General features: G+C 57.0%; 2 protein-coding genes across 8 annotated transcripts; one reads left to right on the top strand and one right to left on the bottom strand.

Moving 5' to 3' along the window:
- Positions 1 to 681: 681 nt before the first annotated feature.
- On the bottom strand, positions 682 to 19,004 carry LOC125089017 (tigger transposable element-derived protein 1-like). 3 transcript variants are annotated; one of them, XM_047710768.1, is made up of 2 exons: positions 18,882 to 19,004; positions 682 to 3,676 (listed from the first exon to the last, which is right to left on the bottom strand). In XM_047710768.1, the coding sequence occupies exon 2, from the start codon at positions 3,576 to 3,578 to the stop codon at positions 1,695 to 1,697; it is 1,884 nt and encodes a 627-aa protein (XP_047566724.1). In that variant the 5' UTR covers positions 3,579 to 3,676; positions 18,882 to 19,004; the 3' UTR covers positions 682 to 1,694. The 3 variants fall into 3 exon arrangements, with proteins under 3 accessions (XP_047566724.1, XP_047566725.1, XP_047566723.1); XM_047710769.1 differs by lacking the exon at positions 18,882 to 19,004 and adding an exon at positions 6,299 to 6,418; XM_047710767.1 differs by lacking the exon at positions 18,882 to 19,004 and adding an exon at positions 6,240 to 6,380.
- MZF1 (myeloid zinc finger 1) lies at positions 8,370 to 16,713 on the top strand. 5 transcript variants are annotated; one of them, XM_047710739.1, is made up of 7 exons: positions 8,370 to 8,702; positions 9,058 to 9,671; positions 10,025 to 10,463; positions 10,903 to 11,086; positions 11,756 to 11,826; positions 11,941 to 12,061; positions 13,575 to 16,713. In XM_047710739.1, the coding sequence occupies exons 2-7, from the start codon at positions 9,607 to 9,609 to the stop codon at positions 15,011 to 15,013; spliced, it is 2,319 nt and encodes a 772-aa protein (XP_047566695.1). In that variant the 5' UTR covers positions 8,370 to 8,702; positions 9,058 to 9,606; the 3' UTR covers positions 15,014 to 16,713. The 5 variants fall into 5 exon arrangements, with proteins under 5 accessions (XP_047566695.1, XP_047566698.1, XP_047566697.1 ...); XM_047710742.1 differs by lacking the exon at positions 9,058 to 9,671; XM_047710741.1 differs by lacking the exon at positions 9,058 to 9,671 and having other exon boundaries at positions 8,370 to 8,992.
- Positions 19,005 to 19,783: the final 779 nt, after the last annotated feature.

Here is a 19,783-nt window from a genome sequence, read left to right as displayed (position 1 = left end):
GGAGAAACAAGCCCTGGAGCCAGACCGCCCATCACCACGCAGGGACGACCTCCAGCGTCGGTCCCCTAACTACCCTTCCGCCCAGCCAGACTCCGCCTCGGACTCCCACCTGGTCGCCTGCTCCCTTCAGCCTCCACTAGGATACTCCTTTCTCCGGGTCCTTGGGCTCTCACCAGCCACCCCACCGCACCGGGCTGCCTCTGTCAAGCCCCTCTGTACTGTGTGGCATTGTGAAATGACGGGTTTCCTGACTGTCAGCAAGGTCCCTAAAGGCTGAGACAACACTGCCCAGAAAGCCTGCCTATTACGTCCAGTCCTCCGTGCCTGGCTAGGTGCGGGTCCTTCCTCGAGTCGCCTGTCACAGCCTTGTTATGTAGAATGTAACAACCTCTGAACTAGCAGCTCCTGAAGTCAGTCTCACTCACCCTGGTCTCAACACCTGGCGTGTTACAAGTGCTCATAAATTGTGCAATGTATCCAGTCTGTCACCAGAATCCTAAGAAAAGCTTCCCTTCTCTGTCATCCCTCTTACCATTCTCCCCAGAAAAGCAAGCACGGGGCCTCATCTGACCTTTCTCCCAGTGAGGCTGGCCCTTCAACCCCTCCCTGGCCCCCAGCCCTAGGGATATGTTGACAGCAAGCCCATCAGTGCGGTGTTAGCTGGGACAGAAGTAATGGGAATCCTTTCTCCCATTTTTATTTCTTGGCGTGCCTGTGTGTGTGTATGTGCATGTGTTCACGTACACGTGCACTTGTGTTGAAAGGAGTCCAACAAAAGCCCAGACATCCCTATCACATCACCTGTGGCTCATCCAGCTGGAGCACAAGACCTTCCCTTGCTGACTATCTGTTTTGGTGACCCAAGTGGTATTTCTGCAGTCAGGTGGACACCCCATGATGCCGGTTGTTACAGTTTGGGGAACAGGAAAGCAAACTGGAATTAGGGGAGATAATACGACTGGGGTGGGAGCATATCCATCAGAATCAGAGCTCCGGGAGAGAAGCTGGCTCAGGGAGAGGCTGGGCTGCAGCCAGTGCACTAGGAATTAACCCTGAGGTGATCCAGCTCTTAGAGGAGTGGATAGTATTTTCCAAAGAGCACCAGAACTGGAAGACCATCACAGTCACAAAAGGCTCAACATCAAAGGCTAGAGGGAAGCCAAGACAACTATAGCACAGAAACTCAGAGAGGAAAACATCTCCAAAAAAGGAAGTGATCCCCAGTATCAAAATCCACAGAGAATCAAAGTGCTCAGGCACAGGGAAGGTACCAGAGACCCAGGTCAACAGAGGCCATGAAGATGGCATGTAAAGTGATAAAAGGTCATGTTGAGAGCAGGAAACCCTCACCTACAGTTGGCAAGGAAGGGTCACAATGGTGTAGGGAGTAAGAAGTCAGGTTTGGAAAATGGGAGAGGCAGGTCTCAGTTCTGGCCCCTGACACAGCTGCCCTGCCAGGCTGTGCTGGGCAAAGACCATACTACAGGATGTGTCACTGTCATGAGTGGGCACTCCCTGGGCCCTGCAGTTCATCTGCCAATTGGAGAACACCACCCTTCTGTTCCCCAAGCCTGGTGTCACTACACAAAGAATACAACATGAGCTATGAGAACCCTGGGGAAGAAGTAGCAGTATCTGACCTCCAGAAACAAAACATCGTTAGAGATCATGTGAGGTTAAGCCCAAGCCCCAAATCATACAGGACAACCAGAGGTCTGACCTTCATGACCTGTGCCCTTAGCCACCTCCTCACCCTCTGTGGGCCCCACTTGGGGCAAGGGCAGGTTTCCTGCCAAATCCCTTGGTGCCACTGCCATGGGCCCTCCTGAGGATGCACCTGCCCGGGCCTGTCGCCTCTTTTCCCGGTGCAGCTCCCGGAGGTGGGCAAGGGCACAGTGGACATCCCGAGACACCCGGAGGCTGCGTTCCCGGTTTGGATCATTCTCCAGGAGGACCCGTAAACCAGCAGCAAAGTGTGACAGGGCCTGGCCCAGGTGCTCAGGGCTCAGAGCACCCACATCAGCATCTTCAGTCCCCACACCCACTACAGCTCCTGTGAAATCCGGCTCTTGTTTTCCGGACACCGAGCCTTTCCCTTCCTGCCACGGCAGCCCAGAACCACAAATGTCCCCACCATCTTCTGCATCCTGGGGGAGGCCGTGGGGTGGGGGCTCCCCATGGGCCTGCAAGAGGTTGGCAACATCAGCCTCGGCTGCATCTCCAAGGCCCACGTGACTGGCTAGTGCGACAATGCTGCGGCGGAGCTGAGGCACAGTGTCCGGCTCGGGAGTGCCAGGAGGCACACACTCAGGCCAGAGCTTCCTCCAGGCACTGTTCATGGTGGTGGGCTGCAACTCTGCCCAGGCTCTGGCTATATTGTCCACAGCAGTCACAACAGTATAGCTGCGCCAGAACTCCCGCACAGAGGGTCGGTCTTCACCAGACGTCTCCTGGACCAGCTGGCTAAGCATACAGCGCAGGTAATATGCCTTGAATGTGGCAATGATACCCTGGTTCATGGGCTGAATCAGGGCTGATGTGTTCTTGGGCAGGAACTCAACTCGCACATGGGGTGAGAGGCCACCCAGGTGAGCAGAGTGGCAGGGTGCACCGTCCAAGACCAACAGGGCACGGTGTGGGAGGCCGTGGCTGGCACAGTAGCTCTCCACAGCAGGGCAGAAGCAGCTAGTAAACCACTCCTGGAAGATGCTGGGTGTCAGCCAGTCGTTGCGGTTAGAGCGCCAGACCACCGGAAGGCTGGCCTTGGAGCAGCCCTTGAGGGCACGCGGGTTCTCCGAGGGGTACACCAGCAGCGGCTTCAGCTTGAAATCACCAGCTGCATTGCCACCAAGCAGCAGGGTCAGGTGGTCCTTAGAGGTCTTGAGGCCAGGTCCAGCTGCCCCTTCCAGGGCCAACAGCATGCGCTCTGGGAGCCGCTTCCAGAACAGGCCAGTCTCATCCACATTGAATACCTGGCGTGGTGAGTAGCAGCCCTCCTCTAGAATGGTGCGCAGCACTGGGGGGTAGTGGGCAGCAGCCTGGATGTCAGCCACAGATGGCTCATCTGTCAAAAGCACATTGTGGCGAGCCTTGAATCGGGCAAACCAGCCATTACTGGCCCCAAAGGTCTCAGCCCGAGTGCCATTACCCTGCTCGTGCTGCAGCTGCACGAAGAGCCGTCGGGCCTTGTCCTGGATGAGCAGCGTGCTGACGGGCAGGTTCTGCCGCTTTTGCTCCTCGATCCAGAGGCTCAGCAAGCATTCCATACGGCCCATCACCACACCCCGGCAGCGGGTCAGCTGTGTGGCACTTACCGGTGTGGCTGCCTGAGAATTGGCCCGGATCTTGTCCTTGTTGACACGGATCGAGGCAACAGTAGAAGTGGCCAGCCCTAGGGCCCGGGCAATCTGAGTCAGCTTCTCGCCTTCCTCAAACCTCCGAAGCACCTCTAATTTCACATGCAAGGTGATGGACTTTCGGTCCCGCTTGGCAGTGTGGCGGAGGCCAATCCCACCGAGGGATGCCTTCCCCGACACTTGCAGCTGGGGAGTTGTCTTCATTCCGCCTCCCTGGGCCATGCACCTTGATGAGGTCTCTCCCCAGTGCCTATCCACAGTAGCTACCAGTGTGCCCACAATGGCAGCCCCTTGGCCTCTCCTGCCATACCTGCCTCTGCCTGTAAGACAAGGACACATGGGCATTAATGTGTAAGTACATGGAATTGCCAACCACCAGCTGGCCCTCCCATGTTCTGACAAAGAGCACCCAGCCCTGCTGACCACTGCCTCAGAGGTGTGCCCAATCCCTTCTTTTCCTACTGCTGAAAACACTGCACACTCAATTCCAACCATTCTTTGCATCTAGAGGAGCCTGTCACTTAGTTTTAGCTTATGAGATCAAGAAAAGTCTGCTAGGAGACTTCGCTCTCTTCCCCCAGCAAACCTCCTGCAACCCTGAGACAGTTTAGAAACCCACTTCCCACACACCAATGAGCAAACAAGCTACCCATTTCCATGCTTCCCACCCAAAGACATCAAACATCAGTGTGGGGCTGAGTAATGGCTCCTTAAGATGTCCAAGTACAAATCCCTATGAATAAATTACCTAATATGGTGGGGCACCTGGGTGGCGCAGTGGGTTAAGCCTCTGCCTTCAGCTCAGGTCACGATCTCTTATGGGATCGAGCCCCACATCAGGCTCTCTGCTCAGCAGGGCACCTGCTCCCCACCCCTGTGAACTCTGCCAAATAAATAAAATCTTATTTAAAAATTACCTAATATGGCAAAAGGGACACTGTGAGTGTGATTAAGTCAATAATCTTGAGATCAGGTGATTATCCTGGCTTATTCAAATGGACCCTAAATGTAATCAGGGGGCTCCTTGCAAGAGGAGGCAAAAGATTTCACTCAGAAAGCAGCAATGTGACCACTAAAGCCTAGAGCCTCCAGAAGGAGACAGCCCTGCTGATAACTTGATTTTAGCCCACTGAGACCCAACTCAGATTTCTGACCTCCAAGACTCCAAGATAATACATTTGTGTTATTTTATTATTTATTATTATTATTATTATTATTTTATTTATTTGTTTGACAGAGATCACAAGTAGGCAGAGAGGCAGACGGGGGTGGGGGGGTGGGGGGTGGCAGGTTCCCTGCTGAGCAGAGAGCCTGATGCAGGGCTTGATCCCAGGACCCCGGGATCATGACCGGAGCTGAAGGCAGAGGCTTTAACCCACTGAGCCACCTAGGCGCCCCACATTTGTGTTGTTTTAAACCACTCTTTTTTCAGTAATAGGTTACAGCAGTCATAGAAAACTAATGCAGGAGGAAACCAATATAATTCGTGCCACCCCAGAGAACATCTGGCGATAGAGGAGGAAGGTGGTTCTCCACACAGCAGCCACAAAGATTCAGTAAGCACTAAGATCCTGTCCCCACTCTGCTCAGAGCTCTCCCAGTTCTGAGTAAAAGCCACAATCCTCACCAGATTCCTCAAGCACTTCAAAGCCTCCTCCTTTACGTGGCTTGCTCCTACCCACATCCTTGGGGCACACTAAGGGTGCTCCTGTTTCCTTCAGCCCAGGGCTCAGGCTCTTCCCTGTTATCTGCATGGCTTGTTCCCTCTCCTACAAATCTCTGCTCAAATGTAACCTAATCAAAAAGGCCCTTCCTACATACATTTTATTATACATCTGTCACATGCTGCCTGAGGGCAGGAACTGTGTCGGCTGAGCTCTCTTGTATCCCCAGGCCCAGGAATAGTGCATCCAGTAGGCGCTTGATGATGAAATTATTAAACTTCAAGTACGTTATTATTAATTTTAAAGTACAGCGGTGGGAGACAGTTTTCATCTTGTCCCTACTGCATTATGAGCCACGTGAAAGTAGCAACTGATCAGTTAAAGAAAAAAAAATTTTTTTGAAGGCGCGCCCTGTGAAAGCATGAACAAATGAGTGAAGGTTTATTTTCATAGCGCCTACGGCACCTGTCAGTATCACATCAATTCTTTCAGGGACTCGTGGGCGGCGCATGCTTGAAACAAGGTGGCACAGGCCCAGGACCCTCGAGCCTGGGAGGCAGGGAAAGGGGGGTGGGCATGGGAAAGGCTCCTCTTGTCTGGAAGCCGTCCCCGAATTCTGAACCCCTCACGAGCCTGTTCTTCCTCCAACATTCACGCCTTCCTCTGCTCACCCACGATTTTAAAATAATTCACCCAGGGGCGCCTGGGTGGCTCAGTGGGTTAAAGCCTCTGCCTTCGGCTAAGGTCATGATCTCAGGGTCCTAGGATCGAGCCCCCCATAGGGATCTCTGCTCAGCAGGGAGCCTGCTTCCTCCTCTCTCTCTCTCTGCCTGCCTCTCTGCCTCCTTGTGATCTCTGTCAAATAAATAAATAAAATCTTTTAAAAAAATAAAATAAAATAAATTAATTCAACCGTATGTTCATTCATCCGTTCCCTCCCTCCACGCTGGAGAGGAAGTCTCCAAGCGGGCCGCCCGGGGAGGCTCGTGGCCGGATGTCTGGGTGAGAGACAAGGTTTGTCCCCGTGAGACTACAATTCCCATAGAGCCGCGGGGCTGCCGGAAGCGCCGATTGGCCCCCACCCCCGCGCTCTTCCCGGACTGAAAGTGCCAAGGCCTCTCTTCGTTCTCTTCCCGCCGCTCAGGACCAAGAGAAACGGCGCCCCAGACCCTGCCACCGCCACCGAAACCCGGGCCCCCGCACAGCCGACCGCCCTCACCTCCGGACCGCGACGTGGGCCAGCTGCTTCAGCTGGTCCGCTGGGGATGCGACTCTTCCCTGTGTCCTGCCTTACAGGGCCCCTTTCCTGAGGCAGCAGAGCTCAACCTACATGTTCTCGGCAGAGGCGGAAGATTGCCTGGGACTGCCGGGATTGGAGGAGTCGGCGTGAGGCCCGCCCCTGACAGCGCACCGAACCCTGCGCCAGACGCTCCCAGGCCCGCCGGGAAATGTAGTTCGGCGACGAGGGTGCTGCGCCTAGAGGCCAGCGGGGGCGGCAGAAGCTGCCTCTGCCGGAAGCTGGCTTTCTGCCTCATTTCTCTCTAATTTTTCCCTCCCCCGACTTTCTGTGTCTTTCCAACATCTTCCCTACTTCCTTCCATTTCCGGCTCTGTTTTCTCTTTTCTCTTTCTCTTTTCTCGGTTTGTCCCCCATCCTGGAGAATTAATTCCGCTCAGACTGTCAACTTAAAAATAAACTCAGTGAGTGCGCATCGAAGAGTTATTTACCTGGAGGAGGGAACTCGAAGGATAGCACAGGCAGTTCCAGGAAGATAAGAAAGAACAAGAAGGGTGAAAGAAATAAGGAGCACTTGGGGTCGGGGGCCCAGGTGTCTCAGTTCCCGCTCAGTGCCTTGGGGGTGATACAACTCTAACCCCAAGCATGTGTGGCCTGGATTCCGATCAAAAGGTACTTCAGAGGGAAAGAATTCCTTCATTTAGGGAGATGAGCCCAAGCTGGCTTGGCAGACAATGCTGGGAAACAGAGAGGGCTCCCAATCACCTTTTTTTTGTCCTACTGATAGGGTATGTGATCAAAGGAGAGAGACTGATACAAAGCGAAGGTCAAGCAAAGCTTTATTTCGCGCCAAGCACACAGAATCAAACCGGCCGGTTGGGGCCGCCTCTTACAGAGCCTCATAGACTAACCTTTATAGAGCAAAGGCCATATGGTTGAGCCTGGCCACAGGTGGCCCATGAGATTGTAACACACAGAGAAAGTTGCATAGTCATGCTAGGTCACACACGGGTGGCCAATTGAATTACAATTCACCCTATAGTAGCTATTTAAACTAGCCTATCACCCTGGTCAGAATTGGCACCCAAAAGGCAGGGCCCACATTCTTTAGGGAGATAGTGATTGGATGTCTCCAGCTGGCCCGACTCATCCTTGCATTCGGGCTCTGTTATCTCCACCTGACCTGATCCACGCTTGTATTTGGGCTCTGTTATCAGGGACTGGTCGACCATATGTTACTGCATAAACAAAAAAATGACTATTTAATCCAAGATGGAATCGCTCTGGCTAAGTAGGCCCTTACACTACTGTTCAGTTCGGGTGAGTTTTCCTAAAAGTCTACCTCCAGCTTCCTCCTTGCTGTCCCCCTTCTCTAGGTCTTCGAAAACTCTCCACCCATCTTTGCTGTCTCTCAAATGCCTGTTCTTTCTCTCCCCTTGCCTGTGTACACCCGTCCCTTGAATCTCGATAGTTGCATGTCTTGTCTTTGTGAATCTCCTTCCAGATGGATCCCTTCCTGACCCTCCGCCTTGCTAACTTCTCAGACATCCTGTCCACCCGGCCTGACTCTTGGATCCTCTGGCTTCTTATCTCATTCTCTAGGTCCCTGAGAGTAGAAACCCCTCTCTGTTGACTTTCTTTCCTCTCAGGGTCTTGTTCCCTGGATCTGTTCAGTTCCTTTCTCTGTCTTTCCTCCCAGCTCTCTCTGCTCCTGAGCCCTGCAGGATCTGGGCCTCTTCCGCCCCTAAGTCTTTGTGTCCGCCTCTCCTCACCTCTCCTCATCCTCTAGCGGGGCTTTCCTACCCCAGGCGGCACCCCCAGCCCCACCCCACCTCCCCTCCCCCCTGCGCCTCTCAGATGCCCTCCGGGTCCCCACCCGGTTACCATGGAGCGACCTAGCCCCGCCCCCGCTCCCGGGCACAAAGGCCCAGCCGACTACACTTCCCAGAAAGCACCGGGCGGAGCCTCTTCGCCATTTACAGTCCGGCTGGGCGCTGTAGGAGGCGCCCCCTTTATCTGCGAACGGTTGCCATGGAGACGTGGGCTGACGGCGTCCTAGTGAGAGCGGTGATTGGTGCAGCCCCCTGCTAATCCCTGGAAGGCCCGTAAAGAACTGAGGAAAACGTGGTGGGGGGCATGCGCGGTTGGGAAGACGGCGCTGCTGTCCGTAGCCGCCTGAGAAGCTCGCGCAAGTAGACGGGGCATGGACGCCTGGATCTGAGGGGGCGAGCGAGGGAAGAGGCGGCCGGGCGTGTGATCTGGTCGTTGCGAACAACGCTACCCCGGGGAACGGGAGGAGGGTGGGAAAGGAGGCGAGCGTGGGGGAAGGGCAAGGTGGCACTCGGGCTGATGCGTGGAGCATTCTGGGAGACAGAGTCCGGCCGGGGAGGGGGAAGTCGGCGAGTGCGCATGCTTGCGAGCGCGGAGCGGCCCGCTGAGCGTGGAGGTGAGGGCGGGGACCTCTCACCGAGGGAGGCTGGGGCGGGGACCCGGGCGGAGACCGCGGATTCTCGGATTCCGGCTGCCTGGCGGGACCCGGAGCGCGGAGCAGACGTCTAGGCGCTCCTCCTCCGGCAAGCCGGGCGCTGTCGCGCGATGCTCTTCAATCGCAGTGCCCTGCCACGGCGACGAGATCTCGGAGCCCCGCCCCCCCGGTTGCCATGGTGGCACTAAACCAGCTGGGGGAAGGGGAGGCGGGGGGCTCTCTAAAGTGGAGGTTGCCCTCCAGGATTTCTGGTAAATGTAGTTCAGGAAGCTTCGCAGTGGCTGGCTGGCTTAAAAATGGTCCAACTTTCTCCCAGGGTTGCAGGTTGGCCTGGAACCTTGAGGATCGGAGTTTTGACCCACGGGATCCGGCGGCCCTGGAAGTCGAATCTACTCACTTAATAAACTCAGATTTCTTCACAAAGCCCGCACATTACTCCCAGCTGCAAAGGAAGCAGCAATGGCGAGGGAAGGGGGGACAGCCCCACTTACGGGGGACGGTAAAGATGGGGAAACTGAGGTTCACAGAAACTAGCCAAGGTTATGTAGCAAATAGGCAAGATCAGAATCTTGCTTGCAGGTATCTGGTCCAGTTATCTTGGGGCCTTTGTGGGCCCCTTGTTAAGATCCCATCACCTCCTAACCCTGCCTAAATCAGGGAGCTGAAGTGATGGTGGAGCATTACATGGTGTGATAACTTGGGCCGGTTCAGAAGATGGGACCGAATGGAGGGAGAGGGGGATGCTGCCTGGAAGTGTGGCCACAGAGCTGACCTTGCCCATGTGTGGGAGTGAGAAAGGCTGCCCTGTGGAACCAAGCTGAGAAAAGAATGGTCAGAGAGACTAGATGGGAGAGTGGGTGGTGCAATGATGGGGTGGTGTTCTGGGTGGTGTAAGGGGAGGGGGGCTGGAGTGTTTCTTATGGCCATGTGGTAAATACTGCAGATGTCATTTACTTGGCAGTGGGAGATCCGCACATCAGGGATGGCGTGGTGCATGTAGAAGGGCAGGATTTGGGTCCGGGGGGTGGGGGGATGCCTTCATATCCCTAAGAAGCACCCTGTGTTTGGAACAGGGGAATGCCAGAGACTGTGTGTAAGTCCCAGCTAGAGACCAGAGACACAGGTGCCTGGCATGTGACCACCTCTCTGTGCCTCAGTTTTCTTATCTGCCTTCCACTCAGTACAGGTCTGAAGATGGAACAACGAAGCATACAGTAGTCACTCAATAAGCATTTACTGCCACTGTTTGTCCTCGCAGTAGCCTCATCCTCTTCCTCTCCTAGGGAAAGACATTATCCTCGGAGCCCCAGCCCAGTCTTTCCAATGAGGCCCACAGCACTAGGCTCCCCAGGTCACACAGCCCTGGAAGATGCGGGGCCTGTCATGGTGAAGCTGGAGGACTCTGAGGAGGAGGGTGAGGCTGCCCAATGGGATCCCGGCCCCTCAGAGGCTGCACGCCAGCGTTTTCGACACTTCCACTATGAGGAGGCACTGGGTCCCCAAGAGGCCCTGGCCCAACTCCGGGAGCTGTGCCGCCAGTGGCTGCAGCCCGAGGTGCACTCCAAGGAGCAGATGCTGGAGCTGCTGGTGCTGGAGCAGTTCCTGTGCGCACTGCCCCCCGAGATCCAGGCCCGTGTGGAGGGACAGCGGCCAGGCAGCCCTGAGGAGGCAGCTGCCCTAGTCGAGGGGCTACGCCAGGAGCCAGGAGGCCCCCGGAGATGGGTGAGTCGGTGGCCCTGAGCCAGGATCCAGGCTGGAACAGTATCCAGCTGTGCCTCCCCCTAGCAGGTGCCATGCTCAACCAAACACCTGTTCCTTGTGGTTTGAAGTAGTCACTTGCAGCAGACCTTGTATGGGAGTAGACAGGCTTCCAGGGCCAGCCTCACTGGCCCATCACTACATCGCCTGGAGTCATGGACATGGGAGGGGATGCAGGGTGGAGAGAGGGAGACCACTGAGCATTCGCAAGTGTAAGCAACAGGAGAGCAACTGCAGGTGGTTCCTTTACCCCTGACTCAGTGCTGGGGGGAATGTAGGTCCTTGGAGAGCCTAGTAGGTCAGGACCTGGGGTCCTTTGATCAGGTAGATGCCTATGAACCCATTGCTTGTGCCCAGCTAAACTCTCCGCATGGGTCCCTAATGGTGAGGGGCACCTTCCCAGGTCACAGTCCAAGTGCAGGGTCAGGAGGTGCTATCAGAGAAGATGGAGCCCTCCAACTTCCAGCCCCTCCTTCAAACCAAGCCTCAGACTCCAGAACATGGGCCTAGGACACCATCTGAAGCTACGCAGGAGTTACCATTGGGCCTTCGGGTGAAAGAGGAGCCCACGGTTACAGATGACCCAGGTGAGGGTGGGCAAGGCATGCATGGCCCAAAGCCTGATGGAGTAGACCAGGGGAGCCTGGCCTCAACAGCCTAAAGGTCACCTGCTGGCTGGAACTATTCATATGCACTGGTGTCCCCCACCCCACCCCCATCCTGCCTAGCCGGTGGACATCACTGCTCCTCTCATGCCAAATCTGACTACCACGGCTATGTTTCTGTGCTCTCCCCTGACATGAAGTAGGCTGTTGGGGTTCTGGGGTGGGGAGGAGTGTGGGGTGCACTCCCAAGGAGATCCATTGGGAGACAATAGCTGGTCTCTGGGGAGCAGGTGGCAGGCTTGAATATAGGTGGGAGTGGCTGAGGGAGGACCCCAGAATGCTGGGAGGCAGCCCCTCTCTGTATTACTTCTTCCAGGTCTGTACCAGAGCTGGCCACCCACACTCTCCCTCATTCCTGTGTAGACCCTAGTACAGTGCTCTCATCCACCCTTGCTGCCCATCCTGCCTAGGGCTCATGCAGGGGTCTGTGTCCTGAGCCTGTCTCATCCTGCTACAGCTTCTCCTCTGGCCTTCCAGGGGGTTCTGCCTTACTCCAGCCCCCAGTCTGGATTCCAGCATCTGGCATACCACAGAAGAGGGCAGTGGGGTGGGGACACCCTTGGGCCACCTGACCCCAACTTTCCTCTACAGAGCTTCTGGATTCTGGGCCTCTAGCCAATCCCCAGGAGGCCACCTCCACTCTCCTGCCTGAAGAGACCCAGGTGAGCCCATAAAGGCCATCCTCCCTGTCTGGGAAGCCTCAGTGGGTGGGGATCAGGTGGGTCCCTTCCTTAGCCTAGCTGGGCATAGATAAGCAGTGACCACTGTGGTTTCAGGGCTGTGAAATAGTGCTGGGCCAGGCCTCTCCTCACGGCGAAACTGGACTTGAGGGGCCTTCATGGAGGGAGCATCCTGGGGTCCTGTGGCAGGAGGAAGCTGGAGGCATTTTCCCTCCAGGTGAGTGAGACTCGGCATGGTGGGGCTGGGCCCTCTGCATGGGCAGCACCACATTTCACCTATCCCACTCCTGGCCCTGCTCAGGTTGCCCTCTCAGTCCAACATGTTCAAACTCCTCCATTCCGTGGACTGTTTCTTGCAGCATATAACCTTCTGTGCTCTCCCCTGGCATGGAGTAGGCTGTTGGAGTTTCCATCAAGCTCTCTGCTGAGTTCAGGTTCCCTCCAGCTGCTGCTTCCCACCACAGTAAAACCTGAGAGCAGGGCCTGTATTCCCCATACCCCCAACCTCTCCCATCCCTGGCATCCTAGATGGCCCACAGAGTCTGGGTTTGCCCCCACTAACTGGGTAGCAGGGGAGGGAGGGTCTGGATCTGCCAATGACAGCAGGTTAGTAGACGGTGGGCAGAGGGACCTTGACACAAGGTGTGGATGGAGCAGTACAAAAAGGAGGCCAGAAGCCCCTGCTGTCCACCTCAGCTATCTGCTCTCAGTCGGCCATCGTCCAGTCTCTCTGCCTCTTCTTCCTTGTTTCCTGGACTGCTCCTCTTCTTGGTTTACTCCCTTGTTCTGGTGGACCTTCCTGGGAACCGTGATAAAAAGTTCTTGATCAACCGTGATAAAAAGATAAAAAGTTCTGAGATGCTATATCTCTTAAAACACTTACCTAACATTCTATATTAGGCTAGTGGGGCTACATGAAGAATTCTTTTTACTAATTCAGTTTCAAAGTTTTTTCATCGTCTTTGTTGGTAAGCCCTTTCGGTTTGAAATCTATCCCTCTCAATTGTGGGAAACTGGCTTGAATTACTTCTCTGATTTCCTTTCCCTCCACTGTTTTGTTCCCTTGTTTCTGGAACGTGTATTCCTTGGCTGTTGGCTATATTGCTTCCTCAGTGTGGTCTCACAGCCTCAACCCAGCCTTTTGCCAAAATGAGAGAAGAGATCCAGGAATCAGAGCTACTTCAGTGCCCGCTATCTGCTCAGAATTCTGTGCTGAGAGTGTCCAGGGCTGGTCCATGCAGTAGTTCTGAACAGCCTCCCCAGCATGCTTCGTGGCCTCGCCCCTTCACCTCCATGGCCAGAGCTACCTGGTACCTCTAATCCCAAACTTTTCGAGTCTTCTTCAGAGTCAGATTGATTTTTTTTCTCAAGCAAGGCACATCACACCAAAGTGCTGCCGCCTGTCCCCTCTGATCCCTATTTCTCTCGTGTTGGCTCCACTTCCAGCCTCCCTCAGACCCACCCACTTGAGTGTATTTGTAGAAACCATCATCACTATTGCAAGGCCACCTGTCCCATATGTGTCCTGCAGCCCTTCCAGAAAGGCAACTTTTGCAAACTTTAAGTCAGGCCTGGAAAGCTTGTCCCCATCTTCTAAATCTTCCTCATACTAGGTTCTGCCTCACTGGCTAGTTTCAGGTCCCTCTAGTTCACCCTATTTACCATGGGCTGGAATGGGTCCAGGCACAGCTCTCTTGGTATGACTGAGTGGATCCTGTTGTGCAATGCAGGGTTTGCCCTCCACATGGACAGTGTCTCTGCTGGCCTAGGCACTGTGAGCCCCCACCTCCACATCCCGTGGGACCTCGGCATAGCCAGCCTCACAGACCAACTCCGGTCGCCCTCCCATGAAAGTGGCTTCTCACGTGCACTTGGGCCCCCCAGTGGCCCTGGAGGTGAGCAGAACCCCACGAACGAGGGTCCTCACCAGCTCCTGGGCCCCATACTGGCCACTGGCCGCTGGCCTACACCCAGGACCGAAGGCCAGGGACGGGGTCGCCCCAGCACAGGCCCCAGGGTGGGGCGGGGTGGCCGCTGCGACGTGTGTGGGAAGGTATTCAGCCAGCGCAGCAACCTACTGAGGCACCAGAAGATACACACAGGAGAGCGGCCATTCATGTGCAGCGAGTGTGGCCGAAGCTTCAGCAGAAGCTCGCACCTTCTGCGTCATCAACTCACGCACACTGAGGAGTGGCCATTTGTGTGCGGCGACTGTGGTCAGGGCTTCGTGCGCAGCGCGCGCCTGGAGGAGCACCGGCGAGTGCACACGGGAGAGCAGCCCTTCCACTGCGCAGAGTGCGGCCAGAGCTTCCGGCAGCGCTCCAACCTGCTGCAGCACCAGCGCATCCATGGCGACCCCCCTGGCCCGGGCGCCGCGCCCCCCACGCCTCCCGGTGCCCCGGAGCCCCCAGGCCCCTTCCCCTGCAGCGAGTGCCGTGAGAGCTTCGCGCGGCGAGCCATGCTCCTGGAACACCAGGCGGTGCACACCAGCGACAAATCCTTTGGCTGCGTGGAGTGTGGGGAGCGTTTCGGCCGCCGCTCCGTGTTGCTGCAGCACCGGCGAGTCCACAGTGGAGAGCGGCCCTTTGCCTGTGCCGAGTGCGGCCAGAGCTTCCGCCAGCGCTCCAACCTCACTCAGCACCGGCGCATCCACACGGGGGAGCGTCCCTTCGCCTGCGCTGAGTGCGGCAAGGCCTTCCGCCAGCGGCCCACGCTCACGCAACACCTGCGCGTGCACACGGGCGAGAAGCCCTTCGCCTGCCCAGAGTGTGGCCAGCGCTTCAGCCAGCGTCTGAAGCTCACGCGCCACCAGCGGACGCACACCGGGGAGAAACCCTACCACTGCAGTGAGTGTGGCCTGGGCTTCACGCAGGTGTCTCGGCTCACCGAGCACCAGCGGATCCATACCGGGGAGCGGCCCTTCACTTGCCCTGACTGCGGCCAGAGCTTCCGGCAGCACGCCAACCTCACGCAGCACCGGCGCATCCACACGGGCGAGCGGCCCTACTCGTGCCCGGAGTGCGGCAAGGCCTTCCGCCAGCGTCCCACGCTCACGCAGCACCTGCGCACCCACCGGCGGGAGAAGCCCTTTGCCTGCCAGGATTGCGGCCGCCGCTTCCACCAGAGCACTAAGCTCATCCAGCACCAGCGCATCCACAGTGCGGAGTAACGGCACTCACTGTACCCCTTCTTCTCTGCGTCTCCGCTTCTGGCCTTTGGTTACAGAGGAGGGTCTTCACTCCGAACACTAACCTCACAGGGTTGCTGTGAGGCCTCTGATCAAGTCTGGGTACAGACGGGCCCACTCAGGACCTGGCGCCCAGTAGGAGCTCAATAAACAGTAGATGGACCGTGGGTCTGGAAATCTACACACTCAGTGCCTCCCGACCTGCACAGGTCCCTCTTCCCCCCCACCATCTACCACTTCGGCAACCATGCAGTCTCTGAGAGCCATAGACTCCTAGCAGCCCCTCCCAAGGGCTATGGATGCCACCTTGTACTGTGGCTCCTGTACTGTTTGCCTGACAGCTTCAACCAGCACAACCATGGGCCAAGCCAACTGACAGGTGAGAACTGGCCCAGTTTTCCCCTACCAGCCAAGATCATCAAGGGCAGTACAAGTAGCAAACTGGTGCCCAGAAGGCCAGAGCTAGGGATGTGTCTATAAAACTTTAACCTTAGGAAGCTATTTCTTAGGCATAAAAGCTAGAAGGTTTTATCTGGAAATCTAGATTCTCTCATGCATGTTAACTACCAGCAGATGCTGAGGTTAGGTTCCCCTTAGGATACCCCAGCCTGTCCAGAAATCAAAGTCCACTGGAGGCCCCAGGCCAGTTCTCTATCCCCCTAGTGATCATTCACATTCTGTGGGCCACAGCTGCCGCCAACCCTGGCCAGGTGTGCAACCCCCAAGGGCTCCCCAACACTGGGTGGTGGTCCCTATGAAGAATGTGTTCAGCAGCAAGTCACAGGAAGCACAGCTGTCAGCAGCTTACATAAAAGTGCGGATGCTGCCAGTGCAGGTTTGGTGGCTTGCACACTGGGCTGGCATCTCTGGACCCCTCTGGACTTTTCACATGCCATTGCTTCTTGCCCTAATTATCTTTCCCTTCCATCCAAATTGTGCAGACTCTTGACCTAGTGCGCCCCCCAACCCCAACCAGTGGGTACCCTGGGGGCCAAAAGCAGGATGAGAAGCAGTGCCAAAGGAAAGATCTTCATGCATCGGGATCTGGCTTGGGACATAAACCCCACTCTGGCCAGGTGTCAGCCTGCCCTTGGCCTGAGGGGTTCTAAGAACAACCTTTTGAGGCTCACGTGTCTAAGCTTCTTCCAGGGATACAGCTGGACTTTGCTACAAGACTGGGGTCCTGAAATCAGGGAAAGAAGCCAGCCTCAGCCAGAAGCTTCTAGTAGTCATCCCAAAGAAGGTGTGTTCCCTACCTCTTTCCCTCCCCCACTCCACCCCTCTCCACCGCCCCCCTGACCTACCCCCAGCCAGGACCAGGGCCACTCTGGCATCTACATCTGGCAAAGTCAACAACTCCCCATGGAGGGGTACTTCCATGTGGCACCGTTGGGAGGTGGGGGGAGGCCACCTGGGCCCTAGGCCAATACTTCTATCCTCTTAACCACAAACAGAACTCTTAAGGACCATGACCTGGGATATACTAATCAGAGGGGTAGAAAGCAGTCACTGGGTCCCTAGGTGGAGGCTAGGAGTCAGATTAAGGAAGGCGCACAAATACTGAGGTAGCTAGTGTTGTGAGGTTGAGTATTGCTGAACTTTATAAATCCTGTAACATGGATTTTTTTTTTCAAGTCCTGTGTGAATTTTATAATCAGAAAAAAAGAGGACAAGAAAGCTCACTCTTGTGTTTTGATCATCTTGGTGTTTGAAGAACATGAAGAGAAATCTGCACACGTATGACTACTTAAGAACCTGAAATTACACACAGGAAAAATTATAACACACGTGAAAGGCATGGCGACAACAGGCCAGGGCCCAGTGCCCAAAGTCATAATCCACAGACTCGCCTGCTGAGCCAGTCCTCTAAGAAAGAAACATGAAGTGATGGGAGAGTCCCCCATGAAGGGTCATTTCTGCAGTTGGCTGGGGTCAGCCCTGCAAGCCAGGCTGGGGGTTGTGAACCCAAGTGCTACCATACTATCAGCAGGGCTGAGGGCTTGGACAGAATGACCACTTGGCCTCACTCGGCCAGAACCATGGGAGGAAGGCAGGAGAGGAACCCCTAAGACAACTGGTCACCTGGGGAAGCTACAACAGCACCCAACCAGCCTGTCCCTGGATCATCTGTACCTGAGCCCATACAATTTGCTCCCAAGCACACCCTCCCCATGCCACATCCATCCAGTTATTCTTACCCCCAACCCCAAGCTTCCTAAATCTGTCCAATTCTCTCCAACCCCCAGCACTGCTCTGATCCCAGCCCTCCATCTCCAGCCTGGAGGCCCACAGCACTCAGCCTCCCTTCCCTGCCCACTCCTGCCACTCGTTTCCAAAACAGACCCTTGCTTCTCAGTGACAGGTCCCAGAGGCTACGCTGACGCACCAGGTGCACTCGCACCCTCACTCTGCACCTGTCATATGCTGCCCAATTCCTCCAGGTGCCAGTCCCAGCTTCCCTCTGGAACTTTGATATGCGGAGCCCTATGCTGTGTCCCAAGAGGATGCAGGCCCAAGGGGTACGGCACTCTCACCGCTCGACACCTGTACCATGAGAGTAACAAGGAAAACACAGGTGCACCACTTCCAACCCAAAACCCTGTCTCAGCTCAGCCATCCCCTCCTCCCTGGCCCAGGCCCCATGGCTCTGCATTTTCTTGCATGGCTAAGTCTTCCCCCACTGATGGTGGGAAAGCCATGAGGTCAGAGACCACAAGAGTCTAGCTTTGACTAGTGCAGCAAGCACCACCTCTCCAAGGAACCAATACCCTATCCTCAGATGGGCCTTCAACTGATGGCCTCAGAAACGGGCCTGAGGATGGACACGTGGTTTGGGCTGACCCACAGGCAACACCCTTGAGACTTTGGCTGCAAACTGAATGGTCATCAACCCTCACCTGGCGATGGCCCGTACAAGGGCAGGAAAACCAGAGTGGCTGAGAAGAACAGGAAGGGATAGAGGAAGAGGAAGATGGGAGTCTGGAGGGGCCACCCGAGTCCCATGACCAGCCATGTCTGGAGCCTAAGAACGCTGGGATGATTGCAATGTCAGCCCCAAACTTAGGCTGTTGGCTGTTTCTGAGTCCTCGTCCTCGTCCTGGCACCTCGCCAGCACTCAGCACTCGAGCCAAGAAAGGATGCTGGGAATGTGAGGCCAGGATAACGGGACAACCAGAGGCACAAAAGGGGTGTCTGGGATGGTGGTACTGAGAAGCAAAGGGCCTAAAGAGGGAGCAGTCCGAGGAGCCCGGGGACGTCCACGGTACCCGAAAACCCACAAGGCGGGAACTCTAAGGAAGGAGGCTGGGGCCAGCCCAAGACCCGAAAAGGTGGAGGTGATGATAGGGGCCGAGACGGACACCAGGTCGGGTCTGAGGAGGCGCTGGGGGTGAGCGGGCCTCAGGGCGACTCCCCTGAGGCGAAGTCGAGAGGAGCCCGGGAGCACCCCTGCCTGACAGGACCGCCAAGACTACTTCCCCAGGGCTCTGGGCGATGACGACAGGTCGCCTCCGAGACCGAAGGGGACGCGCAGCGCGGGCCGCACGCGGCGCAGCTCCGGCCAGGAGCTCCCACCCACCCAACCGGCCCCAGGCCGCGCAGCTCACCCGCCCGACGGCTTCCGCAGCGACCGCCGGAAGTCCCCGCGCCGGCCCGCTCCGCTTCCTCCCGCCCTCCGAGGCCCGCTGCGGCTGGCCGCACCGGCGGCGGAAGGTCGCAGGACGTCTCCGCGGGAACTCGGGCCCGGCTCCGAGAGGGCCCCCGCCCCACGTCCTAGCCAGTGTCCACGCGTGTCAACCCCCGAAGTGCTTACCACTCTCTAGCACGATACACATTTTATTTGCTAGTTTACCTCAGCCAGAATCTCCGCGCGTGCGTGGCGTTTGCGATGAGACACCGAGGGCGCCCGACCCCGCCCTCTTTGGACAAAGCCTATGGCCTCGCCCGGCCTCCAGCCCGCCGTGATCACCCTGCCACTATGATCTCCTGGGGCAAGGCCTCGTAGGACCCACCCACGCCGCAGTCTGCACAAGCGGACTGCGAGCCGAGAGACCTGCATCTGCCCTACTTAAAGATGGCGGCGGCACCGCCCGTGCGTGGACGCGCGAGCGTCCCCGGAAATGACCGCGGGACGGCCTGCACGAACGGAAATACCCGAGACTAGCCGAACAAGTCCGAATATCAAGACCTATCGCGGAGCAACGCTGGGCGGCGGTGGCGGCAGCGGTGGCAGCGGCGGCGGCTGCGCAGGCGCAGAGCAAAGGCCGGGCGAGAAGAGCCGAAGTGGGCAAGCGGCGGAAATATCCGAAGCGGTGGGGCGCCCGAGGCCGTTGCGGACCTCCGCGCCGAAGCTGCTGCTGCCGCGGAAGCCGAGCCTTTTCCAGTACACGGCAGCCGCCACCGCGGCCGCCGCCTCCTCCTTCCCCTCGAGCCGCACCCCCTTGCGGTGGTAGCGAGTAAACAGACAGGCGGCGCGGCCGCAGCTGAGCCTCAGGGGACCTAAGCGGGCGAGGGGGAGGAGGGAGCGGCCGGGTGGGGGCGGGGCCGAGTAGGCCCGAGAACAGCCGAGTCGGCCCGAGCGCCGCCGAGCGAGCCCGAGGCGCCGGGCCAGGCCGGAGCCGGACTACGGGAGCCGACGCGGGCCGCGCGGTGGGCGCGGAGCGGCGCGGCAGGCCGGGCGGGCGGCGGCAGCAGCGGAGGAGGCCGCGAAGGCGGGTTCGAGTGGCGGAGGCGGCGCGGGCGGCGGCAGGGGGC

The sequence above is a fragment of the Lutra lutra genome, chromosome 17, assembly GCF_902655055.1.
Source record: "Lutra lutra chromosome 17, mLutLut1.2, whole genome shotgun sequence".
In the NCBI taxonomy this organism is placed as follows: domain Eukaryota; kingdom Metazoa; phylum Chordata; class Mammalia; order Carnivora; family Mustelidae; genus Lutra; species Lutra lutra.
The sequence above is the reverse complement of the archived record's forward strand: the minus strand, read 5'-3'. Positions and strand labels throughout refer to the sequence as shown.